Genomic DNA, 14,040 nt, shown 5'->3' with positions numbered 1-14,040 from the left:
AAGGAGTGACATGATCTTATCTGAGTTTGAGATGGCCACCTGTTCATCAAAATCCATTGTCTTTCTTCCCTGGGCACACAGCCAGATTCTGTTTCCTGACTTTGCAATCGGCTGTGAGCCAGCCATGCGACTGTATCCTGCCCGTGGAAGTAAGCGGTACCGGTGACATGACCAGGGCTAACTCAGAAAAAATCTTCTGTGTGGGCTTCCTCCTGCTGTTCCCCCTTCGGACTGGGCAAACATGGCAGCCCGTATTGAAATGGCAGAGCCACCGTCAGTCTGGACACCCACGTGGCTTGTGGAGCAGAACCCCCGCCTGGCTGACCTAGAAATATTCTGAGCTTCTATGTGAGCAGGAAAGCAGCACCTGATGTTTTGAGCCCTTACATAGTCTGTCCATTTGTTATCACATTCTAGCTTGTCTAAAATGATACCATAATTTGAAATAGTAATTTTTGGCTGCTGTGCTATGTGGAAGAGTGAACAATAACAATGGCCAAATTGAAATTCCCATAGGCATTAGGGAGATTTCAGCTGAAATAGATTTTGGGTGGAGAATCAAGAGCTCCTTTGACAGTTGGCTTGTGCAGTAGGTTTGTGGGCAAAGAATCTCCCTAATTTGACTTTCAAGTGCCGGTATCATTTACTGTCTGGACTTTTCATAATATACATCACTGAATACCTTTAGACATATATTTCATTTATTTGGCTAGATTGCCCTCAACTGGAGGGTAGATGAACCATGTGTTTGAGAATTTTTATTTTACTAAGGTTATCCGGTACAGTGCGTTAGATAAGTTTTTTTTTTTTCATTTAACTTTGCTTACATGATGAATAAAAGGGTAGGCTCTCACTAAATGGGAAGGAAATCCAAAAAAGAGGGTATGTATGTATTTGCATAGCTGATTCACTTTGCTATAGAGCAGAAACTAACACAATATTGTAAAGCAACTATATTCTAATGAAAAAAATTTTTAAAGAAGAGATCCTGTCCTTGGAGTTATCACAGGTTATGTGATCCAGCTTTTGCCTTGCCAATGACTCTGCCTCAACCTCATTTAAATTTTCATTATCTTCTAAGGGGGAGGGTTAGATGTTTTAAATTTTACCTGTGACCTAGTGGAGAAAGTAACATCATGGGGCCTGAGATTTGAACATTTCCAACAGAAGGTATGTAGAAATGATTTTTGATGGCATGTGGGCTAATCCTTCCTGCTTTCCCCATGGCTTTCAAGTGTCCCCAGTAGTCATTGCCCATTGCTAAGAGGTTGCTGGCTGCTTCAGTGACCACTGTTTCCACTCAGTTTTAGGCACTTATCTGGAGAATCGTTGTGATCTATGGAAAGTCTCACAATAGGAGGCAATTTCTGTAATCCAAATGAGCAATGATGAGGTCTGTAACTAAGGTCAGTGTAAATAGATGGGAAAAGAATGGAAGAGACTTTACAGAACAATGTGACTGAATGGATTTAGGGCAAAAAAAAAAAAAAAAGACTTGAATGAAGATGAATACTGATAAACTTCAATCTGTAGACTTTGGTATATATAACAGACCTGTGTTTCCATAATAAAGCCAGTTAACACTGCCTCCCATCAACAGGCAGCATTAGGAATGAGGCTGAACATTTCAGCCTTGGATGTAGTCCTGTTAGTTAACTTTTTATATGTTTACTATGTTTATGCTTAGTTTGCAAGTGTTTTATGAACATTATCCCTGGTGGCTCCGATGGGGAAAAGTGTGCCCACAATGTAGGAGACCTGAGTTCTATCCCTGGGTTGGAAAGATCCCCTGGAGAAGGAAATGGCAACCCACTCCAGGATTCTTGCCTGGAAAACCCCATGGACAGAGGAGCCTGGCAGACTACACTCCATAGGGTCGCAAAGAGTCAGACACGAATGAGTGACTTCACTTTCACTATCTATGAATACTATTAACCCATCAAAAAAGTGAATTCAAAATTACTGAGAAAAAGAGATTTAAGAATATGACATTAATGCTAAAGAGATTAAACCAAAAATTGAAAAGCATGAGAAAATGTTGGAAATTGTGTGTGTAGAGGAGATGAATCCATTAACAAGAGGGTCAAGATCTAATCAGGCCACTTATGAAAAAAAGCATTTTTTCAGTACAGCACTAGGGGAAAAGTAATTGACCAGATGAGGAAACAACTTGGATATTGGAGTTGTCTCTGGAAGATCAGCATTACTACTGAATGCCCACTAGCTCAATGTTCTTTGTGGTGAAAGGGTAGAAGTTTTTTCAAGAGGGTAAAACTAACCACTGTGGAAAAGCTGTAGTGATATTTCCTTGTAAGACAAGGTGACATAAATTCAAAGGCTGTTTGAATGTGCATAGTAGTTAGGGGGATGTAGAGATGGCACATGGAGACACCAGAGCTTCTGAGAATGCCCTCTGGGGCTTACACAGAGGGAGCGGGGGTGAGAGCATATCTAGGAGGGGAAGACAGAATAGAAAATGGGGACAGATGTGAGTGCAACAGAAAAGCAATAGTTATAGGCATATTTGCTGAAAACAGATGCTATGAGGCAAGGTTTACCTACATTTCATGTCTGTGCTGCTTGATACGGAGCAGTAGAGAAATTAGACCAGCAGTTAGAAGGGGTAGGAATCATCCCCCCTTCCCCTATATTCCTATATTCCCTTGCCTATATTCCATGACAGTGAGTAACCTCACATTTGAAAATAAAGAATAAGAGCCTCAGAAGAAGATGACATAGATCTGATAAATATTTCCGAATAATTACAATTCCACACTAATACATTATTTTTTCAACTTTGTTTTCAAATAAATGTACTGCTATTTAAATTAATATTCCATATTAGTGCATGTTATATTCATTTAATATTAATTATATTAGTCTATGTAATGTTAGATTTTATTAGACTGATTATATTCTTTGTAGCTGAAGATGGAGAAACTCTACGCAGTCACCAAATCAAGACCAGAAGTTGACTGTGGCTCAGGTCATGAACTCCTTATTGCAAAATTTAGACTGAAATTGAAAAACGTAGGGAAAACCACTAGGCCATTCAGTTCAGTTCAGTTCAGTTCAGTCGCTCAGTCATGTCCGACTCTTTGCGACTCCATGAATTGCAGTACACCAGGCCTCCCTGTCCATCACCAACTCCCGGAGTTCACTCAGACTCACGTCCATCGAGTCAGTGATGCCATCCAGCCATCTCATCCTCTGTCATCCCCTTCTCCTCCTGCCCCCAATCCCTCCCAGCATCAGAGTCTTTTCCTATGAGTCAACTCTTCTCATGAGGTGGCCAGAGTACTGGAGTTTCAGCTTTAGCATCATTTCTTCCAAAGAAATCCCAGGGCTGATCTCCTTCAGAATGGACTGGTTGGATCTCCTTGCAGTCCAAGGGACTCTCAAGAGTCTTCTCCAATACCACAGTTCAAAAGCATCAATTCTTCAGCCCTCAGCCTTCTTCACAGTCCAACTCTCACATCCATACATGACCACAGGAAAAACCATAGCCTTGACTAGATGGACCTTAGTAATGTCAAAGTAATGTCTCTGCTTTTGAATATGCTATCTAGCTTGGTCATAACTTTTCTTCCAAGGAGTAAGCGTCTTTTAATTTCATAGCTGCAATCACCATCTGCAGTGATTTTGGAGCCCCCAAAAATAAATTCTGACACTGTTTCCACTGTTTCCCCATCTATTTGCCATGAAGTGATGAGACCAGATGCCATGATCTTCGTTTTCTGAATGTTGAGCTTTAAGCCAACTTTTTCACTGTCCTCTTTCACTTTCATCAAGAGGCTTTTTAGTTCCTCTTCACTTTCTGCCATAAGGGTGGTGTCATCTGCATATCTGAGGTTATTGATATTTCTCCCGGCAATCTTGATTCCAGCTTGTCTTTCTTCCAGTCCAGCGTTTCTCATGATGTACTCTGCATAGAAGTTAAATAAGCAGGGTGACAGTATACAACCTTGAGTACTCCTTTTCCTATTTGGAACCAGTCTGTTGTTCCATGTCCAGTTCTAACTGTTGCTTCCCGACCTGCATACAGATTTCTCAAGAGGCAGTTCAGGTGGTCTGGTATTCCCATCTCTTTCAGAATTTTCCACAGTTTCTTGTGATCCACACAGTCAAAGGCTTTGGCGTAGTCAATAAAGCAGAAATAGATGTTTTCCTGGAACTCTGTTGCTTTTTCTATGATCCAGTGGATGTTGGCAATTTGATCTCTAGTTCCTCTGCCTTTTCTAAAACCTGATCTAAATCAAATCACTTATGATTATACAATGAAAGTAACAAATAGATACAAGGGATTAGATCTGATAGATAGAGTGCCTGAAGAACTATGGACAAATTTTCACAACATTGTATAGGAGGTGGTGATCAAAACCATCCCCAAGGAAAAAAAAGTGAAAATAAGCTGAAATGGTTGTCTTAGTAGGCCTTACAAATAGCTGAGAAGAGAAGAGAAGGGAAAGGCAAAGGAGAAAAGGGAAGATATACCCATCTGAATGCAGAGTTCCAAAGAATAGCAAGGAGAGATAAGAAAGCTTTCCTCAGTCATCAATGCAAAGAAATAGAGGAAAGTGACAGAATGGGAAAGACTAGAGATCTCTTCAAGAAAATTAGAGATAACAAGGGACATTTCATGCAAAGATGGGCACAATAAAGGGCAAAAATGGTATGGGCCTAACAGAAGCAGAAGGTGTTAAGAAGAGGTGACAAGAATACACACAAGAATTGTACAAAAGAGATCTTAATGAGTCAGATAACCATGATGGTGTGATCACTCAGCTAGAGCCAGACATCCTGGAATATCAAGTCAAATGGGCCTTAGGAAGAATCACTATGAACAAAGCTAGTGGGGGTGATAGAATTCCAGCTGAGCTATTTCAAATCCTAAAAGATGATGCTATGAAAGTGCTACACTCAATATGGCAACAAATTTGGAAAACTCAGCAGTGGCCACAGGACTGGAAAAGGTCAATTTTCATTCCAATCCCAAACAAAGGCAATGTCAAAGGATATTCAAGCTACCATACAATCACACTCATCTCACATGCTAGGAAAGTAATGCTTAAAATTCTCCAAGCTATGTTTCAAAAGTATGTGAATGAAGAATTCCAGATGTTTAAGCTGGATTTAGAAAAGGCAGAGGAACCAGAGATCAAATTGCCAACATCTGTTGGATCATAGAAAAAGCAAGGGAATTTCAGACAAACATCTTCTTTAGCTTCACTGATGATGTTAAAGCCTTTGACTATGTGGATCACAAGAAACTGGAAGATTCTTAAAGAGATGGGAATGCCAGAGCACCTTACCTGCTTCCTGAGAAACCTGTATGCAGGTCAAGAAGCAACAGTTAGAACCAGATAAGGATCAATGGACTGGTTCAAAATTGGGAAAGCAGTACATCAAGCCTGTATATTGTCACCCTGCTTATTTAACTTATAAGTAGAGTTTATCATGCAAAATACCCAACTGGGTGAAGCATGAGCTGGAATCAGGTTTGCCAGGAGAACTATCAATAACCTTAGATATGGAGATGACACCGCCCTTATGGCAGAAAGTGAAGAGGAACTAAAGAGCCTGTTGATTACAGTGAAAGAGGAGAGTGTAAAAGCTGGCTTAAAATTCAACATTCAAAAAACTTAGATCATGGAATCTGGTCCCTTCACTTCATGGCAAATAGATGGGGAAACAATGGAAACAGTGACAGACTTTACTTTCTTGGGCTCCAAAATCACTGCCGATCATGACTGCTGCCATGAAATTAAGATACCTGCTCCTTGGAAGAAAAGCTATGGCAACCATAGACAGCATATTAAAAAGCAGAAACATCATTTTTCCAACAAAGGTCCCGTTTAGTCAAAGCTGTGATTTTTCCAGTAGTCATGTATGGATGTGAGAGTTGGACCATATAGAATGCTGAGCACTGAACTATTAATTGACACTTTTGAACTGTGATGTTGAAGACTCTGGAGAGTCCTTTGGACTACAAAGAGATCAAACCAATCAGTCCTGAAAGAATTCAATCCTGAATATTCATTTAAAGGACTGATGCTGAAGCTGAAGCTGAAGCTCCAGTGCTTTGGCCACCTGATGCAAAGAGTGGACTCATTAGAAAAGACCCTGATGCTGGGAAAGATTGAAGGCAGGAGGAGAAGGGGATGACAGGATGAGATTGTTGGAAGGCATTACTGACTTAATGGACATGAGTTTGAGCATGCTCTGGGAGATGGTGAAGGACAGGAAAGCCTGGCGTTCCACAGTCCGTGGGATTGCCAAGGGTGGGAAGCTAATGAGTGACCGAACAACAACATTAGTATATGTGGGACTTGCCTCAAGGCTGAGCCATAAAGAATCTGCCTGCTGATGCAGGAGCCGTGAGTTTGATCCCTGGGTTGGGAAGATCCCCTGGAGAGGGAAATGGTAACCCACTCCAGTATTCTTGCCTGGGAAATCCTATGGACAGAGGAGCCTGGCCATCTACAATCCATGGGTGACAAAAAAGTCAGACATGACTTAGAGACCAGAACAACAAAATAACAATTAGTGTGTGACTTTTACAATAGGAATATGAGCTGTAGCTATTTGAATGTACTGTGGACTCTATAATTAATGAAGAATAAATTTCAGACAAACTATCATTTCTCTTCAACTGTAGTAGTGAATAGTATAGTCCTGGTGTTTTCTAAGTAAATCAAAGATGAAACAGAGTTATAAAAACACCAGTGAGGTGAAAGGAAGGAACTGAATATCAAGATAACCTTTTCATTCAAAAGGATGAAGCTGGAGAAGGAACAAAATATGTAAAATCATGAAATTAGATGAATACCGGCAAAATTAGAGCTAGTTCTTCAAATAAATAAATATTAGAAATATAGAGTTTCCAATGAAACTGAGGTGAATTAAGGACAGAAGTAACTTTATGTATGGAGTGCCCCATGGAACTCATTCCTCTCATACCATGGTGATATGATGGGAAGATATAAATGGGTTACAGAGATACTTAGCAGCAGTGGATAACAGCCCCACAGTGGGTTACTATGGGAAATCAGAGATTTTTCTTGAATTTATGTTCCTGTAAGTTTTTTTTAGAGATAAAATGCTAAGTAGAATACATAAATGCGCTTCATCTATAGACCGATGAAATTATATAGAGACTGTATGATTTTCTTATTCTTACCCTATGTAAAGCCCTTATTTTGCCTTATCTGCATGTGTGCTAAGTTGCTTCTGTCGTGTTGGACTCTTTGTGACCCTATGGACTATAGCCCGACAGGCTCCTCTGTCCATGGGATTTTCCAGGCAAGAATATGGGAGTAGGTTGCCACGCCCTCCTTCAGAGATCTTCCCTACCCACAGATCAAACCACGTCTCTTATGTCTCCTGCATTGGCAGGTGGGTTCCTTACCGGTAGCGCCACCTGGGAAGTCGATTTTACCTTATGTAGGGAAAGAACAAATTAGCAAGATGCTGCCAGGCAGGCTCTCTCGCCCCACACTCTCACGCCATCTAGCCCCATGTTCTATGAACAGTGACTTTGCAGGGTTATGTAACGGCTGAGATCACATGCACCTCACGAGGTACTCACTTGCACCTCACGAGGGACTCACTTGGCCATGGGCTCCTTTGTGTGGTATGCCTGTTATGAACTTCACCATGAAGGCCCCGGCTGCTGCATCAGGGCTACACTGGAGTGACGCATGGTTGTGTTATATGGGGTTATGTTATGGCTACATTATGGTTATGTTATGGCTGCTGCTATGGCTGCTTCTCTCCTGCCTGCTTCATCAGCCAGGAGAGAGGCTGTGTTATGGCTGCTGTGCCAGCCAGGAGAAAATGCATGTGTTTGCAGTTCCTACTGTTCCTTGAGTCTTCATCCAGCCTCTGATTTCCTGCATTGCCTACCCTGGGTTCAGCAAACAATGTGAACAGCAAGACAACTGGCATCACAAATAGGATCAACAACACCTAGGAATATTTTATTCCTACCATATATGAATTTCTCCCTTTGAATAACTGATATTTATAGTGGCTTAACCATTTTAATCTGGTGTCTCAGACGGTAAAGAGTCTGCCTGCAATACTGGAGACGTGAGTTCAATCCCTGAGTTGGGAAGACCCCCTGGAGAAGGGAATGGCAACCCACTCCAGTACTCTTGCCTGGAGAATCCCCTGCACAGAGGAGCCTGGTGGGCTACAGTCCTTGGAGTTGCAAAGAGTTGGATACAACTGAACAACTAACAGTAACTAACCAGTTTGAATTTATAACCAAAAGTGGAAAGAAAGGTCATTAGTTTTCAAAAATTGTATTCTTACCATTTAAAAAACTAAATGTAAGCTAAAGATGATGGATATTTCTTTTAACGTAACACGTTTTATGTTTTCTCTAGGCTGGAATGATAAAAAGTGATAATGATGAGTATTTCATTGAACCCTTGGAAAGAGGTAAGCAGATGGAGGAAGAAAAAGGAAGGATTCATGTTGTCTACAAGAGATCAGCAGTAGAACGGGCTCCCATAGACACGTCCCAAGACTTCCACTACAGAGGTACGCATCTTTGACAAGCCTCAATAATTAACTGTAGTTCTAAGATATGATGAAAACAACTCTCCCATCAGTTAAGAGAATGTGATAGTCGTGTGCCTTTGTATAATGTGGAAGAAGCAAAAGAAGCTTATATTTAGAAATTATGACATATGGCTTGCCATTTATAAATGCATAAGAGAAATATATATTATAAGTATTATTTTATTTCAAGTCATCATTCTCCCAATTTGTTATTTTTTTTAATTACTTTTAAATTTTCACATTAAAATGAACTTTTCTCTAGCTTGGGTTAAATTTTCAAAGTGTGTCTTTAAAGATAATCTAAATTATGCATTATTAATATTATTTTAAAACTTTTAAAATGAGATATATTGACACAGCAAAGAACTGTATTTTGTTTGAAGTCCAGCGTGATAGATAACATTTGAAAATAAGAATGCTATTTGATTTCTCCTATTTTGCAAAACTTTTTACAATGTAAAAATTAGTTGAATGATTCTGTCAAATTTTATTTTAAGATAGGCTAGGCCTCTAAAGTCAAGTGAATTATTGCCTGTCAAGGTTTTCTGTTTATTTTTTTTTTAATGGGATCGGAAAGTAACTTGGTATTAAAGAGATGTTTTTATAAAGTTGGTATTGAAATTCCCTTTATGGAAAATAAAGGAATCATAGGAATCTGTTTTTTAGCCAAATCTCAAAAAGCCTATACAATTGACCCTTGAACAGCATTGGGGTTGGAGTGTCAACCCTTCTTGCCCTTGAAAATCCACATATGATTTGTAGCCTCATCCCTTACATGTGGGTCCTCTGTATCTGAGGTTCCCTATCTTCAGATTCAACCAACTCTGAATTCAACCAACTAGGAATCAGTGGATCATACAATATGGTGGTATTTACTGTAGAAAAAAATCCACTTAGAAGTCGACCCAGGTAGTTCAAACCCCTATTGTTCAAGGGTCAACTGTATTTTCTTTTGTAAGGCCAACTTTCTAAATTCAAGGCAATGGAAATTTCCCTTAGGGAAATGTCAGGGATACAGATACTCTTCTTAATTTAGCAGCCATATGTCTTCTAGATTAACGATGTCTTCTGAGAGTTGTTGCCTAGTTATTAGTCTGAGGTTCAGATGCCACCATCTTCCTTTTATATGTGGTATTAATTGAAATAATACCATTTAAAATACATTTAAAATTAACATGGCCTGAAAATTTTTTGAGAAATTTATGATTTGAAACAATAGGTCCATATTAACAGATGCAGTGCTATGAAATGTGTATCTATCCCAGGGGGTCACTGTGATATAATAGGAAGGAAATATACTCTGCAGTTAGAGAGACATAATAATGATAATAAGCAATAATAATAATGTGAGTAACAGCCGTACAACATAAGTTGTTAGATTAGTCGTTAACATTTTGGAGCCTCAGTTTCTTTATCTGTGAGTAGAAATCAGAATGTTGTGAATGCATTGCCATGAATTCTCATTTATAAATATCTTCATGCTTTAGAAATGTTAATCTAAATCAAATGATGGTTATATCAAAGGGTAGATAGTAGGATACAGTGCTTTTTCTATAATCCTGATTGTTGTATGTTAAAAGCAATATCTTTTTTGAAGCAACAAACATCTTTCAGAAAAGCTTAGTCCCACAGACTATAGAATGGTCTTGGAGGACTGGAAACCAGATTAGTCCCTATGACTGTCCTCCTCTGCTCCATCTATTATACTGTAGTTTCACCAAACTGCACCCTGTTCCTCCATTGCAGTCTCTGAAGATATCTATTTCTATAAATAACAGTCTGTGCTGCTTTCCAATAGTCTGATATCTATAGGGGAAGAGAGATTATTTTTTTCTTGAAATAATAAAATTGTAAGAAATATTACATTTAATACCTATTGTATTTTTAGATGTTATATTAGACAAAATAATTCAGGAGTCAAGGTATATACATTTAAAAGAATTGGATATAATTAATTTGGGACATTATTTTAGGAGACCATTAAAAATATAAATTCCAGAAGCATCAGTATCAGTATACTCAGATTATATGAGGAATTTTTAAGAAGACAGGCTCTGAAAAGAGTTTTCCAATTGCGAATAGAGAATTCAGTTCAGTTCAGTTGGTCATTCGTGTCCGACTCCTTGCAACCCCATGAATCGCAGCGTGCCAGGCCTCCCTGCCCATCACCAACTCCCAGAGTTCATTCAAACTCATGTCCATCGAGTCAGTGATACTATCCAACCATCTCATCCTCTGTCATCCCCTTCTCCTCCTGCCCCCAATCCCTCCCAGCATCAGGGTCTTTTCCAATGAGTCAACTCTTCAAATAGAGGATTACTTTATAGTAAAAAGTAAGCCACAACCTAGGGTAATATATTTTGGAAAGGTTTTCAACAGTTATGGGTCAAAGCAAAAGGGATTCCTTTGTTAACTCTCAGTTACCTTAAAACTGGAACCAAAATCGAGCCATTCAGTTCTCTTAGAATATTCCATGATAAAGCTTAGTATGAAGTTCACAATTTTTATTTTCTTATATATGTAGTTCCCATTGAACTGAGTTGCTGGTGCTAGCAATTTACCTCCTTTGGAGAGTCTTAAATTGTAATGATATATTTTAAAAGTGTAAATATCTTCCTAGGGTAAATAGAGATTCAAATTTAGAACCTGAAATACCATACTATAATGTTTAAATTATTCTTTTTGATTTTTTGGTTTTAGGACTGAGAGCCAAGATTTTTCATGGACTAAATATTTTCCAAGTGAAAATTAAAAATATATTTTTATAATTCATTCCATCATTCTGAAATGTAAAATTAAACAGGTTCCAGAATTATAAAGATACATTGGTTTATAAGTGAAAACTATAGTATGATATAAAATAGTAATTTTGGGGGTCAATATAGGATGTTGTTTTAGGAGATACAAGGTCTCTCTTCAATGAGTTATAGGAAGAGGAATAAAATATATAAGACAAGCCTTCCTCAGAAAGAAATGTATTTGAGGGCCACAGTCTTCATAAATTTCTCTAATAGGTTAATATAAACACTCATCAGGAAGAGTTTTGATCATAAGCAAGGCACTGCTATCCCTTTACAGCTTCATCAGTGAGGCCCTTGTAAGTAAATACTCTGCTGTTATTTAGCTAGTCATCATACATTGCCTGGCCACATTTCTTGCTTTGTCGGTTTAGCGGTTCAAAAATGCCATTCATCTGAGGTCTGTAGTTTGTTGAAAGTGTTCTAAGTTAAAACCAATTATGACATGAACTAGGTGAGGAGTTCAGTTCAGTTCAGTCGCTCAGTCGTGTCCGACTCTTTGTGACCCCATGAATCACAGCACACCAAACCTCCCTGTCCAGGAATAGTGAGTTGGAAAGAGCGAGCCAAACTGGGTTGAGATTGAAGTAAAATAGATGGGGTTATTTGATAGAGTAGTTGTTGGAGTAGAGAGAGAGGAAGAGTGATCATGGATGACTCAGAATCCTAATCTGGAAGACTATAGAGAATTCTGTTTCCAGAATTCAGGTATTTCAAATGAGAAGTTGGAATAGACTTGATGAAGAATGACAAGTGAGAATAATTTTGGATATATTAACTTTGAAGATCCATTGGGACAGTAAGTGCTCTTAAAAATTCACAGTATATTTTCAAAATCATGTCCCAACGTCAATGCATGACTGTTATACACCTGTTGCAGTGGGGATGGGTAGAAGTGATCTTGGGAGTCAGGTAGCAGATATTGGCTCACGGTTGCTTAGAATGTCTCTGCTTGCCTTTTACTCTTTAATTTCTAACTCCATATCAGTGAGAATCAGAAATTGAACATCGCACAACTCTGGGAACCCATGAAAGATCTTTGCTACCTATCACTATAGGAAAGAAGATTATGTCCTTAAAAACAAACAAAAAAAGAAAAAAAAAGTATGGTTCTACCACACTCAAGAGCCCTAAGGTATTCCACTTGACTGAAAGCAAACATTTATTTTGATTCTTTATCTTTAAAAATATTTACCTAGGTTTCATTAAAAGTCACAGCTTTGAACCTGTTGAGATGAAAGATTATATAGTACAATTCAACAACAACATCAGCAAATCCTCTGTCATTCCCATATATTGCACAGATTTTCTTTCCTTGACCCTTAAAGAGGTTACATTGTTTTTGAAATGTGGAAAAATATAAATATCTGTTTAAAAATATATTGAACTTGAACTTATAAAGTCACAAATACAGTGCTCTGTTCTAGAATTATTCTTTCGAGAATAAGACCTAAAACAGTTTTATATTTGGCAATATAAATAATATCTTCCAGTACAGAACTGGCAGGTATTCACAACACATACCACACCCAGGTTCTGGCAAAGAATACCATCCTTTTCATTAAAAAACAAATATAAGCTTGGCATGCTTATGATAAAGAAACTTGTCTACTTCATCATGGGGGAGAGTTGAAGTTACTTCTTTTTCTGATTTCTGCTTTGGGAGTGTGGAAATTACATCCATTTTTGGCATCTTTAGTTTGGACAAAATTGTTTTATATATTACTGATTTGAATTTTACTTGGTAAAAACATGGCTAATAAACTCTTTAAGGGTCATAAAATTCACCACCACTGTTTAAATCAGTCATCAGTCTAAACCTAGATAAAAAGGAAAATACATGTCTGATCATCTCTTAAGAATGTCTACACTGTCATCAATAAGTAGTTTGTTTTAGGTAGTCTATTTTTCTGGGGGGTGGGATAGACTGTACTTGTATGACATCATTCAGCTTCTCATAATTTTTTTCTTAATCTCTAGGTCCTTAGGCTTCTCCCCTCAAATTACAAACTATTCATTCAGCAGAAGCTTTGTGTTAAAGTAATTTTTGTAATTACTTCCTACCAGTGGGAAACAAGGAATAGTAAGCCTTTATCTCCTAGCTTCCTTTCAGGATTTTCATTTTCCTGCATGAACCCAAGTGCTTGTGTTGCTGGTGTGGTTGTCATGGTGCTGTGAAGGAGTGTCTTTGTCCCAGGTGGGAAACATGTACAAGTCAGAAATGATTTGGGAGTTGCTCCTGGTTGCCAGGGAATGGAACTATGAAACAAGAACTAGAATAATGGGAAGACTATTCCTTATTTTAGTGACACTAGGAACTTCCTAGGCACAGAGTCCTTCCTTGATCTGTAGACACATCAGTAGGTGCTGTAATCCTTTGTATTTGGAAGTTCTCATGACCTATGCCCTAATCAAGGAGAAACTTTGGTGGGCATTGTAACCCACCAAAAAAAAAAAAAAATCAAACAAGAGAATTTAATTTTTGCAGATGTTTTCTTATGAATGAAGCAATAATATTACTAAATCATTAAGTTCTGTCAATAGCAAATATTCTTTTAGGTAGATGTTAAACGATAAAATTTTCACAGCTGCATAGTTTAGTCTATAACATAATTTAAGGGTCGGCTCTTTGTCAGAGCAACTCCCATTGGCTTCACATAGAAATACTTAATGA

At 38.3% G+C, this 14,040-nt stretch overlaps 1 protein-coding gene across 2 annotated transcripts in view; it reads left to right on the top strand.

Annotated features, from left to right (window-relative positions):
* The window catches only part of ADAMTS3 (ADAM metallopeptidase with thrombospondin type 1 motif 3), a 293,355-nt gene that overhangs the window by 140,663 nt on the left and 138,652 nt on the right, over positions 1–14,040 (top strand). For both annotated transcript variants that reach the window (XM_069594325.1, XM_069594324.1), the window contains exon 4: positions 8,391–8,547. In XM_069594325.1, the coding sequence (XP_069450426.1) occupies positions 8,391–8,547 (157 nt within the window). The remainder of the gene's footprint in view (positions 1–8,390; positions 8,548–14,040) is intronic.

This window comes from Ovis canadensis, chromosome 6 (genome assembly GCF_042477335.2).
Source record: "Ovis canadensis isolate MfBH-ARS-UI-01 breed Bighorn chromosome 6, ARS-UI_OviCan_v2, whole genome shotgun sequence".
Taxonomy (NCBI): Eukaryota; Metazoa; Chordata; class Mammalia; order Artiodactyla; family Bovidae; genus Ovis; species Ovis canadensis.
Note: the sequence above shows the minus strand (reverse complement) of the source record. Positions and strands in the feature narration are given on the sequence as shown.